This window comes from Ciconia boyciana, chromosome 1 (assembly GCF_034638445.1).
Source record: "Ciconia boyciana chromosome 1, ASM3463844v1, whole genome shotgun sequence".
Taxonomy (NCBI): Eukaryota; Metazoa; Chordata; class Aves; order Ciconiiformes; family Ciconiidae; genus Ciconia; species Ciconia boyciana.
The window spans coordinates 186,304,214-186,321,579 of NC_132934.1; the positions used below are offsets into that span (position 1 = coordinate 186,304,214).

General features: G+C 40.6%; 1 protein-coding gene and 1 long non-coding RNA gene across 8 annotated transcripts in view; one reads left to right on the plus strand and one right to left on the minus strand.

The window, feature by feature from the left end:
- Nucleotides 1–1,028: 1,028 nt before the first annotated feature.
- On the minus strand, nt 1,029–6,918 carry LOC140646350 (uncharacterized). Its single transcript, XR_012040407.1, has 3 exons — nt 6,728–6,918; nt 4,088–5,938; nt 1,029–3,588 (listed from the first exon to the last, which is right to left on the minus strand). It is a non-coding gene; the product is annotated as an uncharacterized lncRNA (long non-coding RNA).
- A 189-nt stretch (nt 6,919–7,107) lies between these two features.
- The window catches only part of AKAP11 (A-kinase anchoring protein 11), a 73,335-nt gene continuing 63,076 nt past the window's right edge, over nt 7,108–17,366 (plus strand). For 6 of the 7 annotated variants that reach the window (XM_072850149.1, XM_072850154.1, XM_072850152.1 and 3 more), the window contains exons 1-2: nt 7,108–7,237; nt 12,690–12,798. In XM_072850149.1, coding sequence (XP_072706250.1) covers nt 12,739–12,798 — 60 coding nt within the window. In that variant the 5' untranslated portion in view covers nt 7,108–7,237; nt 12,690–12,738. Of the gene's footprint in view, nt 7,238–7,453; nt 7,560–12,689; nt 12,799–17,366 lie in introns of those variants that run through there. The other variant, XM_072850150.1, reaches the window with a different exon arrangement.

The following is a 17,366-nucleotide window of genomic DNA, read 5'->3' on the forward strand; positions in this document are numbered from 1 at the left end:
GTATTCTGGAAATACATTTCAGACATTGTTTACATGCTACATTTCTGCTCTGATCGGCTTCAGTGACAGTTGAAAAATTTCACTTATTCTGTTCTCAATAGGCCGTGTAAATGTAACATTTCTGAGCTGAGAAATTTTCCTGGAAAAATTTCATTGGGAAAATGAAATAGCCTTCAGCAAAGGTAGCTTAGAAACAGCTACTCAGAAATCTTATGGCGGTAGGGAAGAACGCACAGTATTTCTTTCAGGCATTTCTATTCTTTGTCTCATTCTGGCCAAGATTTTCCATCTTCAAACAGTGATTTGCAAAGAGGTCCTTGGGAAGGAGTGTTACAGTGGCCACTTTTCACAATGGCAGCCCCCCGGGGTAATAATTCCCTCTCTCCGACATAAGGCTTTTCAGGATTCTTTGTATTACAGTGAGCTTTTATAAAACCATGTGGATGGAGGAGTGAGGCACTCCTAGTTTGTCTTAGGCAATTGATTCCTTGTCACTCCTCATTTCTTTTTATTTTTTTGAGAGAACTGAAAATGAAGTTTGGGAGAAGCTATGAATACTCCTATTATTGCTGAAAAGGTGCCACCAAGCAGTATAAGGATTTGGTAGTTTCCCTTCAATATTTTGATGGAAAAGACAGTAACACTTCCATTAAAATGTGCTCATGTTTAAAGAGCATTTCTTTTATATACTGAATCAGGGAGGAATGAAATAATCTCCGAGTATGTGGCAACACCAAGGAAATGAAGAATCAGAGACACTTAAATGACACACAACAGCAGTTATTTGTGTGTGGAATATAAAACCAGCAATTGAAATGGACATATTGAGACTGACTTAAACCTTAAACATATACTCAAGTTATTGCATCTGAGATGAAGAGCACATTTTAAGATATGTTGCAGCAGCACAGAGCAAACTATGTAACAAATCCACCAAGAATGAAGAAGAAATTACACCATGAACAGTACATTAAACTATTTTAATTGTGGGAAAAGACTCACAATGCAAACAATTTCCAGTTCAAGAATAAACTCTGTAAAAACAGCAATAAACTGGGCCATGCACAGAAAATATAAAGGTCAATGAAAAGCAAAGCAACTGCCATAAAATTCATTTGGAATCCAGATGGTAAGAGGATGGGATTCACCAATACTGCTGTAGCATGTCCGCAGTAGTTGAATTTGAGAGAGAAAATAAGAGTCAGGTTTATTTACATGTGGAAGGAACAAGATTTGAAGTGTAGCTCAGTAAAGCATCTGTTCCTCTGATTTCAGAGCAGGAGTATTAGAGACTACTTAAATAGATGACATTGCAGAAAATGTAATTACCACTAAACATTTACAAGGGAATTCATTGCTCCCTGGAGTTACTACAGCTGAAGTAACGATGGTATATGACATCTCGGGGCTTTAAAGAGGAAGTATGTGCAGCAACTGGTTGGAAACAAATAAGAGAATTGTACAGAGTGTACGGTATCTGCAGATATAAGAAATTATGAGATTTATCCTACAACAGAAATTTGAGAAAAGCAGCTCATACCTTTTACAATGATACCATAATGGTAAACTGCAGGAAGGCAAAGATGTCGTTTTGTTATGAACTTGTCCAATACCTTTTAAAAAAAAAACACCGAAAGGGAAAGATAACTAGAACACTGCCAGAATTCTGCAATAATATTTAAGGTTACATTCAGCAAACATAGCACTTGAGCACAGCTAGTTCTGACAATGAAGGGGGCTCTCTATATCGGTGTCGACCTCAACATTACCAATGTAAAGATAAGTAAAGATCAGTATATTTTACCTCGTTCAGAAGATATATTTGCCTCATTGTTGCATTTTCGGCATGTTCATCCTAACTTAAAATCATCCACAAATACGGACTGAAGACAATGAGACAGTGTGTTACCTGATAGCAGACATTAAGAGTTTATTTCAATCTAATAGTGTATTGTCTACAGTAACTGTACCTTCTGGTTACCAGGCATACACAAGCAGATACTATTAGGTATTGCTGGCATGCAACATTATCTGAATAATAATAATCACAAAACTAGAAATGATGGACACCCTGAAAACTCCCTCATGGGCTTGGGTATCATCACTGAACCTTAAGGAAAAATTCATTGATTTAATCAGCTCATTGTAGCAATACGTGTCTGCATAAATCACAAGGCAAAAGCTGAAGAAATCCATCAGGAATACAAAGTGCAGTACAGTTCCATTCTTTTCTGACAGTAGTCAGTTATTGAGAGGGTGTTTGAACATTTTCTAATTGAACAAATTGGCACTGGAAATGCTGGATCGTCCTGGTTCCATCAAAACTTTCTACAGAAGCTTAAGCCGTGATCTGGCTGTGGCTGCCGGCCAGAAATCCAACCAAGCTGGCTGCTTACTGTAGCTCAGCTGACTGGCTACCTAGCTCCCTGGCAATTTGCCGACTGCTCAGTTGGTTTCTTGGCTCCCCACGCTTGTCAGCTGGCAAAGAAATAAATTGTTCCATTTTTGCCAGAAAGGCTGCAGAGCCAACCGTTTTGTTCCAGCGCTCGATGAAACAAAATATTGACAAGCTGGAATTTCCTGTAGAATAAAAATTTTGCTTCCCAGCCAGCTCCAGTTATTATTGTATGCTCTTGTGTAACATAGCGACGGCATTATCGCATCCTCTAAGTAAACACAATGCACAGAAGGGATGTGAATCCAGAGAACCTTCCAAGCCTTTGGATAAGAATCTCGTAGCATCTGAAACTGTCTCTGTGCAGTACAGTGCATCTTTTGATAAGGTTAGTTTGTGACGCTTTCCATTTTGCATTAAAAGCCCTATTAAGTTGGCTCTGAGAACTCGTTTGTCAGCAGGACATAACTGGCCAACTGAGGGATGAATTCAGTATACAGTCTGTGGATTATGCCCTTTATGCATGTTGTTTTGGAAGATGACTTACGTAGGTTACAGATCAAACTCCAGGGAAAGAAAAACTAGTAATAGCCGCAACATAGTTACATATATAAACATTATTAGGTTTTCACTGATGAAAAAAATGAGTTAAAATATCCATGAACACGCAAATAAAAATGACTTCTCAAACACGTCACTGGAAACAACAGATTCCTGAAACATTCAGTGAAAAGAAACCAGAACATGTCATCGCATTATACCATAATGCCATAAAACCAACCCTTGTCAGAGACAAACGCCGTGGTCCAACCCTGGCCAAAGATTCATGACAGGATGACTAATTAAATTATGCACTCAAACGAAGAGTTCCGGGTTTGTAGTTGGTAGGTGTGTCAAAAGTGTTTTCAAGGAGACGCTGAGCAGGGTCTAAATGGCAAAGCAAGTCAACACATGGGTATGCACTCGGTGGCAGAACAAGCCCATTTAAGCTGTTTCTGTTCTCGGCTTTCTCTGTGCTATCCCCAGTGCCACAGTGACACATTTATTATGTTTGTGAATTGGATCAGCAAAAAGGAAGGAAAGCAACGTTGTTTTCTAGACTTCTCAGTTCAATCTCATTTACTGCTTGATTTCACAAATGTTCATGCTGGCATAGTCCAGAAGCAGTGCAGACGTAGAAGCAGGTAGCTGGGCTGGGGAGCAGAAGGCTATGTTATAAAAAGATAAGCCACTAAAAGCCATTCATGAAATTATTACATTATGAGCTTTAGATTTTAGTATCAAGCACAGCAGATCATTCGCAGCTTGCTGCGATGGGATCAATGGAAAGGCTTACCCAGGTTTTGAGACAAGAAGCGTATGCTATGCCTCCTGTTAAAGGTAGGAATACAAAGACTATAAATTACCTATCTGCCTTTGAGAAGGCAATCCATAGTATTATAAATTACATCAGTGTGGTTTATTGGATGTAATTTAAAGTCTTGCCTGAACTTAATAAAGCTTTAGTTATAGAGGGACATTTTCCAGAGGTAGTATCACAAAAAAAGAAAACTACTGACACAATCATGCGACTGTATAGGTTTCATGTACAGAGGAAAAAAATCTAAGGGGCTAGTAAGAAAATGGATGGAAAACAGCCATGAAGTCACAGACTAGTTCTTCATCTCCTTTTATAGAACTGGCATTCAATACCTTAGAGAGATGACATACAAATCAGTCTGAGATAATCTTCCAACAAGTTGCTCCAAGCCAGTGATCCAGAAAATATCAACCTTAAAAGACAGGTGCAGACAGTGACTCACAGTAGTTCTAGGGACATGACCGTATTTCTGACAAAAAGATTCTAAAGATGCCTATTTTTGATACTGAACGAGCAGGCAGAAAACAGACAGGTGCCTGACTCTATCCAGCCAGCTTCGCCTGACGCTGGTTCCCCTCACTGGGCCTGATCCTGACCCCCACACATGCACTGACGTCCCAGCCTGGCATTGACCTGTCCCTGTCCCTATGGACGTGCCCAATGTCCTGGGCTGGGGCTGTCCCCGGCTTGCCCTGCTCCCTGGCTGGGAGACCTGTCCCAGGCCAGGCCCTGCCCTAAAAAATATAAAACTGAACAGGACACAAAATACCAGAGCCCAGAAACTGGTATAAAACAATTAATATACATTTTAAGAAGTGTCAGCTGACCAGCCAAGTTCCCTCTGCTTTTACATAGGCAGTATTTAAACCAATGTAAAAAAAACATAAATCACTATTTCAACGCTATTCCCATTTTTATTATTGTATAAAAAACCATCTTTTCTGACAAACAATGGTGTACTGTTGGTTATGTTTCATAGTTTCCTGATGAGGGTAAATCTTGATTTTCAAGGTTTTGGCAGGGAGCCATAGGAACTCATTATTCTGAATAGTCTAAGGGGAATTACAAAACAAAGGGAATAAAAGGCTTGAATTTATTTTTAACGGATGCTTTCTCATGTTTACATTGCTTCCAGATCTATTTTGTTTTGGAAATTTTTTACTTACTGTAAGTCTTGATACATGAAAAACAACAAAACCTTCTTAAAGCATTTTTAGTATCACAAAAACTGAAAAGTATTTAGAATGAAGCAGTTGGTCAAAAAGAGGTATTTTTTTGGTTAGCCAAAGATGTGCAAAACTGTTAAAATTTTTTTACTCAAATGACAGTGTGTTTCCAAGCTGGGCTGGTCTCAATGGGCACTGAAATGATGACTAACTTGAGTTAAATTTGATTCTATTATTCATTTACTTTCTCCCCATCCCATAGGGACCTGCAGTCCCTGGGAATATGAGAAACCTTTTATTTGTCCCACTTAGCTAACACTGTGACATACTTTAGAACCAGTAATCTTTTGCTTCTTTTATCTACTGAGTCTCTGCATGGTTTGTGGGCTTTGTCACACAGCATATTAGTTTTTAGGGTAAATTAAAATGTAACTTATCTACCAGTCGGCAAAATGTGTAAGTGAACATGCATCCCCTGACTTCTAAAGTGTCTAAAATGATTGCACAACCCAGAAACAGCCTGTGATCAAGGACTAAACAGAAATAAAAGCCACAGCTTAAGTAAAAACAGAAGCTGGGCAGAAGCAGGAATTATCCGGAAAAGTAATGGAGATGCAGTAGCAAGAATTCTCATATCCTTTTTATAGGGCTCAGGTGGTACCCAGCAGAAAAATGCAACTTCTAAGGAAGTCAGGGTAGTCTCTCTCTGTTTGTCTGCCTTTCTCTCCATGAAGTGGGCAGGTGAGACTTTGAAATCCCCCAGTACTGAAAAAGCTACAAGGCTAGCATCTTCTTATGATTTTTTCTTTTTCTTCTCTCCTCCCTCCCCTGGTATACAAAGTTTTGGATTCTTGCTGAATTCAGCTTTGGAGGCTCTTTCTTTTCTGTCTTCCAGAAGCTGTTGCAATCACATGCTGCCTTGTCTGCGCCTGTAGCCACAGTGGAAGTCTGGTTCTGTTGTTCCTCCTCCTGAGGTTCACTCTTGTATGCCGAGTCTCAGAAAGACCTGTCCCGATTCTGGGGAAGGACAGAATCGTTAGCTGACAGCATTAGTCTATCCATCGCGTATCACTCAACACACATCATTTGTGTCCTCGTTGTTGTCAGGTTAGTGTCTGAAGGAGCTGCTGCTGAAATGGAGTCACGTTGGGAAGCTACATGAGACTACTGTTTCCACGCGAATAGAAAAGAAACCTCAGGCCCCAACAGCGCATATGGTTAAAACACACATCTCCATCATAACTCATGAGGATTTGAAAGTCAGTTGCATATTTGCTGGGGTAAATAGCACACCTGACGCACAGGGGAAACTGGCAGCATTGAGTTTAAAAAGGAGTGGGAAGGGAGGAACGGCACAAGAGTTTCAGACAGGGCTTGACAGTCTTCTGTCTGTGCCTTGTCTGACTAAAACCAGACTCTAGCCTCTAACCCATCTACCCTGCTGAGCCAGCCAGCCAGCTGGAAAGCAGGAGAGGCTTTCACGATCAACCACAAGGCAGTCCTCCACTCCAGACTGACTAGGCAGGAACGACCCACCTCGCATGCACACAACCTCCCCTAAGGCTTTGCAGAGGCTGCAACTACCGTGCCAGGCACGGAAAGGAGCGCCAAGCTCTGCGCCACACCACACATCTGCCGCGGAGCAGATGCTGGTGCTGACTGTGCCGACCCGCACTGCTGTTGTGGATGGGACCGAGCGGGACTGGCCGCAGAGGTTCCCCGGCGGGTGCGCTGCAGGAGGGGAGCAGTTCCACCCAGCCTACCCCCCGCTCTGTGAGAGCGCTGGGAAGATCCAGCGGGACAGACCTGACAGGGGCACACGGGGTGTCCCTCTCACGGCCAGGCAGGCACAAGCTGGGTTTTGCTCCCCTGAGGGGAGTACAGCACACGGGCCGCCCCCGACGCCGAGTAACGGCCGTAACAGCCGGGGACAGCGCGCGCGATCCCCACCGCGGGCGCGAGCAGAGACCGGGGCTGCGCGCAACCTCCAACCGCCAGCCCCGCCCTCCCGGGCCCCTTCCGGGGCGGCCTCCAATTCCCGCCAATGGGGGCGCGGCGGCAGCCGCCACGTGACGCCCTCCCGCCTCCGGACGCGCGCGAGGCTGCGTGGGGCAGGGGGGTGGGGTTGGTGGGAAGCGTCGCGAGAGCGGAGGCGCGCGCCGGGGGAGGGGCAGGAGGGGGCGGGACGGGGGAGCTGCGGGGCGCTACGCCGCGGCGGTGACGGGGGCAGCGGGGCCGGGGCCGGGGCCGGGCGCTGGCTCCGTTGCTTTTGGCGGTGAAACGGATGCGGCTGCCGGGTCCTGAGGAGGCAGTCAGGTACGGGCCGCCCGCTCTTCCCCCCCAGCCGTCCCCCGCTGCCCTGCTGGGGGGCGAGGGGCCCGCCGCCTCCGTCCCCGCGGGGAGCAGCGCTGAGGGCGGGGCGCAGCCTGCCGGCCTGTCAGGCGGGGCTCGCTCCCACAGGTGGCCCGCTCCCGGGGGGCGGAGGAGGGGCAGAGCATCCTCCGCCGCCCTTCCCCGCGGGGAGGAGGCGCTGCTGGCGCCACCCCAGCGGGCTCTGTGTGGCCTGGGGCAGCGCGCCTTTTCCCGGGCCCTGCGGGTCCTCCGCGGCGGCGCGCACACACCTGCGGGGAGGCCGCTGGTGAGCGGTGGGGGCTGGGGGCCGCGCCGCGCGGGACGCCCTTGTGCCGCAGCACGGAGGGGGGGTACAGGGGAGGTGGCGCGGCGCTTTGGCCCCGAGACCCGCGGAGCGCGGGGGGGGCAGCGCTCACAGCATCCCTCCTTCCTCCCGGAGTGCCCCTTGGTAGGCGCGGCGGCCTGCGCCGAAGGCCTGCCGGTGGAACGCCTCGGTGGGAGGTTCGGTGACCCCCTCGCCTGGGGTTGTCTGCAGTCTCGGCCAGAGACTGACTCGTGCTTGCGGTGTTGTGGTTGATGCACGGAGGCTAAATAAGTTCGCGTTACCTCCTGCATTGGTTGGCTTGTGGTTGGTGCGCACGGGTTAAATAAGTTCACCCCATTCTCAACATTTCGCTTTTTAAAAGTGTCTCCTCCCTCTCCTTCCCCACGTCCTCCTCCCAATTCCTTTCCTCCCTGAAGGGAGGAGGAACAACGAGTATTGCTCGTTTACTTTCTTGGCTCTTTTGAGGGGCTTTCTTTATTACAACCAAAGTACCTTTCTCTGATTTCCCCCAATATCCAAAGGCCGGGGGCGGGGGGAGTTATGAACTGTAGATCCGGTATTAAAACCTTATTGAAGCCCTGAGAAATTACCAGAGTGAGATAGGGAGGGAAAAAAGAGAAGTTTAATTGTATCTGGGAAAGAACAGTGGTACTAAAATCAATGGTAACACAATATGCTTAATTTATCCATGTAACACTTGGGAAGAGTCTTATATTGCTTCGTATTTGCAAGATTATTCCAGAATTGTACAGTTAGCCTTTAGTAATAGATACTGATAATATTTAACTAATTCTTGAGAAATTAAGTGTTTTAAAATAATGTTGGTCTCATTTGTCCAGGGGAATTTTTTAGTCTGCAGGCGAGGTGATTTTTTTTTTTTTTTGAGGCATGGTAATTAAATTATGCTATCTTGGTTGATGCCTCATAATTTCTTATCCTTCAGGGATTCTTTAAAATCTGTTGGCAGTTGAAGAAGTATAGTGGTGGAAAGTCTTACTCAGTGTGGGAAAATAATGAAATAGGTTAGATTATTCCCTCTTTCTGTTAATCATTTGGTATGATATAATCTAAAAAAAAAATCCAAAAAACAAAACCAAAAAGTACCTCCTAAACAAGGTATTCTCTGATGGAGTTTTCTCTAAGGGCAAGTAAGATCACTTGAGAAAATGCTACTGCTTAGAAAATAATACCCCCCCCCAACTTAATTGGTTTAATTGTCACGTACGAAATGCACGACAGAATAAAGTACAGAAACTTAAAGTTAATTGCACAAACCACAAAGTCTAGACTAATGGATATTTCTGGTACATTGGGTAATATTTTTTTTCCCAGGACGTATTTGAGAATCCAGACCCAGGACTAGGGGGAAGGTGGGGGGTGATGATTTTTAGCAACGATCTAGGCAGAGAAAATGAAGGTTTCTTTTGAAAATGGTGAAGTTTGGTATTCATGTCAAGCTTCCATGTGACAAAAATACAATATAAAACAATTTGAATCAAACAAGAGAAAGAAGATCCAACCTTTCATAACTGTCGTTAATGCTGACCAACAATGATGTATTCAACCCCCCCTCTCCCTTCCTTTTCTTACTGTGGATGTGGTTGTGGTCAAGACAACTTACCATTTTATAAATGGACTTCTTCAAGACTGCCAACCCAATTAGTGAAAGTGATAAGTAATTTGAAATGAGAAATAGAGAAGGATCCATTCAACTATCCTGCCTGCCTGTCAGTGTAGGCTTGTTTAATTTGGTTTTCAATAGCAGTTGTTTTGCTACGTTTATAAAAAGAGCGCATACTGTTGTTTTTAAGGTATTTTTAAATTATATATTTGGAATGAATCTTTCAAAGCTCAGTATTTGATTAAACCTGGCTTTTGCAAATCATCAGCAAAGTTCTTTTGGCTGCTTCAGGCCATTGTGTTGAAGACAGTACTACAGTACTACAGCAAAAATAGTTTTTTGAAACATAATCATAGATATACTGTTGTCATCATCTAGGATCTTTTTATTGGAAATTTAATAAGAACATATTACATATTGTTCGAATTTATTGCCTGTACATTCAAATTCCTCATGTCCTTGTATGCCTTTAACATAGGTGTGCACATGTACACATATGCCCTTATAGCTATTTAAGAGATTTACTCAGCACATTTGCACTTTACAGACAAAAGATAAATTTTCTTCCTGTCAGCTAATGATTTTCAATGCACACTGACTTTTAATAAATGTTGGCATAGGATAAATTTATACAAAGAGATGAAGTCCATGGCAAAATTCCTGTTGGATTCCCTTAAGCTGATTATTTAATTTTGCTCCTCACATATATTCAAACAAGTTTGGAAAAGCTAACTAAATGCTTATTACATGGTCTGATGGGAAGGGTGTTCCTCAGCAAATCGCTGGAAGAGTGGATTTAAGGTGATCCAACTTGCTAGAAAGGTAGAGACAGTTAAAATTAGTGTAGGTATTTATCACTTATTCGCATGATCAATTTTTTTCTTTTTTTGGGTGTCTACTGATAGTTATTCAGTAACAGGAAAGTCCTGTACCTCTTACATCTGATACTTCTGCCATTTTTTCCCCCTTTTTTGAGTTTACAGTAGGAGGAAATTAAATTTAACAGTCAAATACAATACGCAGAAGTAAAAATAATTTTAAACAGTAGGTTTTATTTACACAAGAAACGAGCTGTTTCCAGGCTGTTTTGTTTGTCAGTGCTTTCACTTCCTTTCCAGTTTGTTTTAAAGTTTTGGTACTTCTCAGATTATTGGACCATTGTTCTTTTGAAAATGGATAATAATTTTATACATTAAAAAGAACACTTTCAGGTTTAGTTGCATTGTTGGACAAGTGGGACCCTTCAGATTTCTCTGAAATGGATGACAGAGAGCTGAGATGCTGTAAGTGGTGGAGGGAACCTGTGTAATTCAAGTACTGAAGGGCAGGATGAAGACAAGACAAAATGGTTATGGTGTTGTGTTGATAAACCAGTACAGTTTCTGTCCAGGATCTTTCAGAGTCTTTGTACTGTGATTTACAAGACCATTGGTTTCATGAGGTGGGTGACACTGCAGGTAGCTCTGTGTTGATGCTTGGGTCTCCAAGAGTTTACTAGCTGATGCCACAAGAAAATACTTAACCTACTGCCTGGAGACGGTGTAACTGTAGGCTACTGTACCTGAGTTAATACTGCAGGACCCAACACAGTTATAAAGTAATCTTCATGATTTTGCTATGCTGGGCTTTTGCTGCAAGGAGCAATCAGTCCAAAAATGATAACTCATGATAACTCATAGCTCAAGGAACTGACTTGATCCTATGTGAGAAACCAGCTTTTCCCATAGATGGTGGTTCTTAGGACAAGGATGTCTCTAAGAGTATTTCCCTGATATGATTACATTAACAGAATGGATTAGGCATTTAAGATAGAGCAGTAGGGACAAGTGAGGTGGATTTCTTTTTCTTGCTTGATATTGTTTCATGGCTTTCTTTTTTTTTTAAACATGCAAGTCTCAACAGAAGCATCATTGCGTTTTTTAATCTTCCATCCACAGAAGTTTGCTACAATTTGAGTTTTTTATTTGTATTTATTATATTTATATATAATCTAACTTGTACCCCGCTGCTTCATGTCACTGTCTTAATTTTCCAAACCTCAGACATCCAGTTGAGAGAGATGCTGTGCTCCAGAGATTAAAGTGTTGCAGTTTATTTACATAAGTGTAACTTTTTTCCTAAGATTCTAGCAAGTTCATGTTTATGAAGGAAAGCAGAAATCAAGGTGGAATGTGAATAGATGTACCTAGTAATCTCTTGCCATTGTATTCTTGAGGAGGCTTTACTTTTATAGGTGCTGGGAGGGAGATGAAGAATGCAATTACTTGATGCCACTACTCATCATCTTATTTAATTAAATATACTCAAGAACAAACCCATATAAAGATTTATTTCCCATATAAAGGTTAAATATGTGCTTGAGATGAGATTGAGAAAACCAAGCCAGTCAGTTGTGCAAAGGAGACCTATACTCTGATGTGTTGGTGTTTATTTTTTTATTTTGCAGTCATTTTTACATGCATTTGCTCCTTACCTGATTTATTTTGGATAGTCTAGGAGTTCTTTTTCCTGGCTAAGTAGTGTGACCATGGGGAAAGATGAAGTATTAAAACTTCCATAGAACTTAAAAGCCCAGCATGTGCTTTCTGTCTTTATTAATACAGATTTATAAATATTAATTTTAATTTATTTTTATATATAGATATTAATTTATAAATACTTTATTTATTTATTGCCTGTTTTGGGGTATGTAGAGATGAATGAAACAAACTAGATTATTCTGTTTCCTTTCATTGCTGCTGGTTGAACAGGGGAACTTGAAAAATGTGTTTTGATTTCATTTCTTTTTTTTTTTTTTTTTTTTTTGTTCTTGTTGTTAGAATTAGACTTAAGATCAATAAGGGTAGCTGACTCAAGCAGGAACTCTTCTGACCTACTTTGGTGAAGTAAGAGTGCTGCTAAATGCATCTTTGGTCCCTTGTGTTTTGCCAGCAGAGACAGGACTGCCCAGAGCCCTGCCAGGGAACAAGATTGTGGATACATGTTAGCCTAAACAGGAGTCATGTGTGTTTGTCTGTAGTACTTATCGTTGACAGAATAAATAGGCCAGTTGGTTGAGTGGGTAAGTAGTACATTTTCCTCTTGAGATTGTTGAAGGGTAGTTCCAGTGCATTGTATGGTACAGGAATCTGCTGATAAACTTCACCAGAGTGTCAGTGATAGTGAAACAATATTTAATGTAATGTTCTCTCCCTGCCCCCCAATGCAGCCTTGACATCTAGTTAAAGAAAAATGTGGGAAGTAACTGTAAGGTGTGTGTTTTACATTTCGTGCATCGTTTTAAAAATCGTTAAGGCAGTACTTTTTCAGAGGCAACAATTAGTATGGATGGTGTGCTGTTTAATCTTTCTCAGTTGTAAAATGCTTTTTAATTTTTTTTATTGGTTCTTGTTTTGTCTACTTGCATTTTCAAAATGTATACAAACTAAATGGGGAAACATAAAATAATCAAGTATAAATGTTTTTCGTAGGTATTTTTGAGCTGACTTCTTTTCATCGAATACTAAGAGTGGTAAAATCATGGATACATACGCCAGGGCTCAGGGCAATCGAATGAAACCAAGAATATCTGTGAAAAAGGTAATTACCTGTATTTAAAAAAAAAAAAATATATTTCAGAGCTTTTCGATCATTGTCGCAACAGTCTGATAATGAACCAAGTGAACTGGTAGGTTTGGTTGGGGTTTTTTGGGTGGGCTTTTTTTTTCTTTATATGTTTTAACTTTGGTTGTCTGACATTTCAGGGAGGCAAAGAAACTGCCTTCGCTTTATGCTTTGGCATATTTAGCGTAGTTGAACTGGGAGACAGAATAATTTAAGGAAAGGGTGCATGCTTTTGCCTTTGTCTTTGCCTTTTGTTTTAAGGTGATACGAAATCATGATGTATGTATTTGCTAAAATTTGCCTTGTTTATTGGAGTATAACTTATTTTGAGCACAGATTTTTCAAGTTTACATGTAATAAATTAAAATATGAATATGTAGTGTTCATTGAAAACTGTTCTGTGAAGTCTGTGTTAGGGCTTACTGTAATATCTTTACCTTCAGATCTTGGTTTCTTGGCTGGCTTATCCTTGTGTTTACATGAACTTCTAGGCAGTGCTTTGGTGAAAAAGAAAATATGTCTGGCACTTATGTAAGATATTTATTTATTCTTTTAAATTTTGTAACTTTAGCTTGCAGAACATAAATACTCTTTCTCAGATTTTCTTGCAACTTCTATAAGCATTTACTCAAATGAAAGTTGCAGTTTATCCCGAAGGAACAAATTTATTTATCCAATCATATTTCTCAAAGTAGTTGAATACAGATGAGTATTTTTCTAGGTCTTTCCTGGTTACTAATAAATTCTTTACTTGCAAGTGTGTGCAACACTTAAGAGGATAAACTGAACAAGGAAGTGTTTTGTCACGTGAAGATTGCATTATTTTATTCCATAAGCAGATTTCATTGTTTTAAGGAAAGTGTCAGTGATAGAGGTCCTATAGAAACTGCATGAAGGCAAAGGTAAGCATTATGGAACTGTCAGGGAGGTAATCAGTTGTTCCAGGTCCTGATATGGAACTGCCATACACTAAGCAGCTTGAAATTATGGGTGATATTCTTTCACTTTAAGACACATGGTATAAAAACTTTTATTTTATTGGTTTATGAGAAATCTCCAGCTCAAATAGAGTTCTTTAACTACAATCAAGTCATTTTGCATTCTTAACCTGAACATAAACTGGATTTTAGAGGACTTTTTTAGTCTGCCCTTTATTTGTGTTTTCTCTTCAATTTAAGAAACAAAACAAACAAAACAGCAACCCCCTCCTAGGTTTTTAGACCATTGGGTTGCAGAAACATCTTTCTGATAATGACAGTGACCAGTGATTCCTCACTGATTCTAATGGTTGCCTAAAATATTAGCCCTGTGAACTACTCTGTTAATTGCCATTGAGCATTCTGGACTGTGTGGTTCAAGGAACATGAATTCGACCCTTCTTGGGTGTCTTGCAGAATTCTACATTTTCATACAGCCGGACTCCAATGTTTTCATCTGTGGCTGCCTTTTCTTGATGTTTCCCTGAGGGGCGGCTGCTTAGATTAGAGTATGGAACTGTCATTTTTTTCTCACAGAGCCAGGCAGTAGGGTGGTCAGAATTGCACTATGTTTCATCTTCTGTTGATTCACAGCTTGTGGTCTGATTCATGTCCTCTTTGTAATACTTTTTAATACTTAACAGGAATTGTTGCAGTAGTAGCTCTTAAAAGTCAGTGCATGGTTGTGGTATGTGCATTTAAAGCCTAAATTTCCATTTTTACAAAATGACTTCAAAATACTCAGTCTATTTAAATCTTAAAGCACATGAAATCAGGAAGAGCTGTTGTTACTTAAGAGCAGACTAAACATGACTCTCCAGCATAGGACTTGATTTCTCTGCAGATTGTGGCATCTTACAGGTTTGTGGGTTGTTTGAAATGTTAGAGAGCAGTTGTTTAAAATAGATAATGAGACCGATTTAAAATTTCCTCCAGTGTACTCTGAAGGATCCATAGACAATGACTTCTTGATGTGCTGACCACAAAGGGGACAATGCAAAACTTTGAATCGCTCATTTGAGCTAGAGGCATGACAAGGATTTTCATTGGTCAGATCCGTCTTGCTCTGTGCACATTTGAGGATATTTGTGTTTTTCCCCTAGTACGACTTAGTAAGTTTGAAATCTGTGCTCGCTATTGAAATAGGATTTCTTGCCAGACATGTGATTTTTGAATCTCTGTGAGGAAGGAGTACACAGGCCTAGCAAGTAGAGCTTTATGGATTGCTTGGGGTTTTTTTCCCATACCTCGATGTATATTGGAAGTAGTTGTACTATTTATACAAAAAAAATGTCATCCTTTTGTTGAAGATGACCTCTTGTCCTTACCTAAACTGAGCTGATAGTCTTGGGAACTTATTGTTTTTCAGTTTTTAATGTAGTTGCGTATCTCCTAGACTGGGGTTGTGAGAGAACTTGCTTTCATTGTCTGTTGGATGGGAGGATTTATCTGAAATTGAGTGCAGTCCTTTGCTGTCACAAGCACAATTTTGATAAGAATAAGAAAAAGTTATTAAATATAGTCTCACAGTTAATGAGGGGAGATTAAAAAAAACCCCTACTGCTGTTTTGAAGTCTCTTTGAACCATACTGCTGTAATAGCTAAGAATCTTATGAATTCCAGGCTGAAGCTATTCACAGCAAATTTATACCTGTTTGTTCATGGATGTTGTTGTTAGTTAGCTTAAATATTTTTTTTTCTTTTGCTGATGTTCACCCTCGTGATGTTTTTACAGTTGGTGATCTGTCCTCTGTTAGCCTTGGTTTTTGGAAACTGTGTAAACTAAGGTTTTAGTCCGCTTTTATATGAAAGCTTCTGCATTCCAGTGATTATCCTTCATAGTCCTACTTTCTGTGCTTGTTGTGAGTTAATCTTCTTTTTACATGTGGATGATACTGTATGTGCAATTACACAGGATGTCCTTCTCAGTGACTCTGATGTCAGTTCTTTCACTAAAGGATGTGTACTAGGGTCATGTTTGCTATTTTCAGTGCCTTATCATATTGACCATTCATTGCTATACCACAATCAAGAAGTCAGCTCAGGTCTCTTATTTCCCAGCTTGTGAATTCGCAATTCTATTTTAAAGCTTGCTTTTAGTTTCTAAGGACATAACATTGTACTTCATACGGTTGCGTTTTAAAATACTCTCATGTTGAGCAAGTTCTTCCTGTCTGATATGCTGTTCTTCCTCTTAAATGATAACACCTGCTTACTTTGAATTACTATCAGATTTCATCTACAAATGTACTTTTTTTTTTCCCCATTAAATTTATTAATGATGATGATGCTTGGCTTCAGTCTCAAGATAAATTTTGAGGTGTACTGACCTACATCTACTATATCCTCAAAAAAACTCCTTTGCTAACTCAATTCAACTAAACGTGGGTAAATTGCATCTAAACGTGGGGACAAAGGAACAGATGAAAGTGGAAATTAGATGAACACTTCATTAATTTATTTCGTATGACCCAATAACTGCCTTAAATGCATTTTGAAATAGTTCAGCTGTTACTTTTCCACAAAAATGACTGTTTTACTGCTTTAATGTCACTTGGCCTTGGCTGTAAGGGTGGTAGCCTGGGCCTTGTTTGCTAACATTCTGAAACATATTTGGTAATTTCAAGGATCCTGAAGGGAAGTTTCTATTTTGCTTTTGTCTATGCATTCTAGAAATGCTTTCCTAATTTTGTATCACCATAAGCACAAGCATGGTGACACTGGCCGTGCTATAATAATTCAGCTTCCCATGCAGTAGTACTTGATACCATTTTTTTCTACGGCAGGGGAAAAAAAAAAATCTTTCTTTATGTTTAACTGTAATATGTAAATCACTTTTTACCATAAATGGATTGTTTTTGCTGTGGGAGTATCAGAAACGCAAAACATTCTCTGACTCAGTTTGGCTATCTAGCACTTCTAATATTGCGTAAGAAGCTATGCAAATTTGAAATAACTTGTCATAAGTCGGACACACCGATTTCTCACTTCATTTTTAACAAAGCAATCATATAGAGAATAAACTGGATTAACGATTTATAACCACATCATGATCTTATTTTTCTTCTTAACCTTACCACTTGCTAGAGAAGATGACAATTTTAAAATTAAAAAATGAAAAAAAAAAAAGGTTGCTAACTTCCTAAAAAAAGTGAGAGGATGTTGTGTTTTTTACAAGCTGAGTGAACCAGTTTGTGGTGGTGTTCTGTCTTGTTTTATTTGACTTCAGATACGAGTGAAGATAATTCTTTTGTTCTGCTGCACTTCGTTACACTGGGAGAAATTCTTAGATTCTTAAGCCTTTTTTAGCCATCTGTGGGTGCTTGCATGTCGCCGTAAATGTAAATAAAATAAATGTTACAAGAAGTAATTACACAGGATTAAATTACAGTTCTTTCATATCCTTCAAGGAATGGGGAGGGAGAATGTGTGTGGATTTTCTTGGGGTTTGTTCGCTTGTTTTCTTCCCCTCTGACTTTTGAAGCCACCTCCATTACTTCTCTTGGCTAAACTTGCTTTTCATCCTTTTTAAGGAAAAGCTGATGGAAAAGTTCCATATAAAGGCTC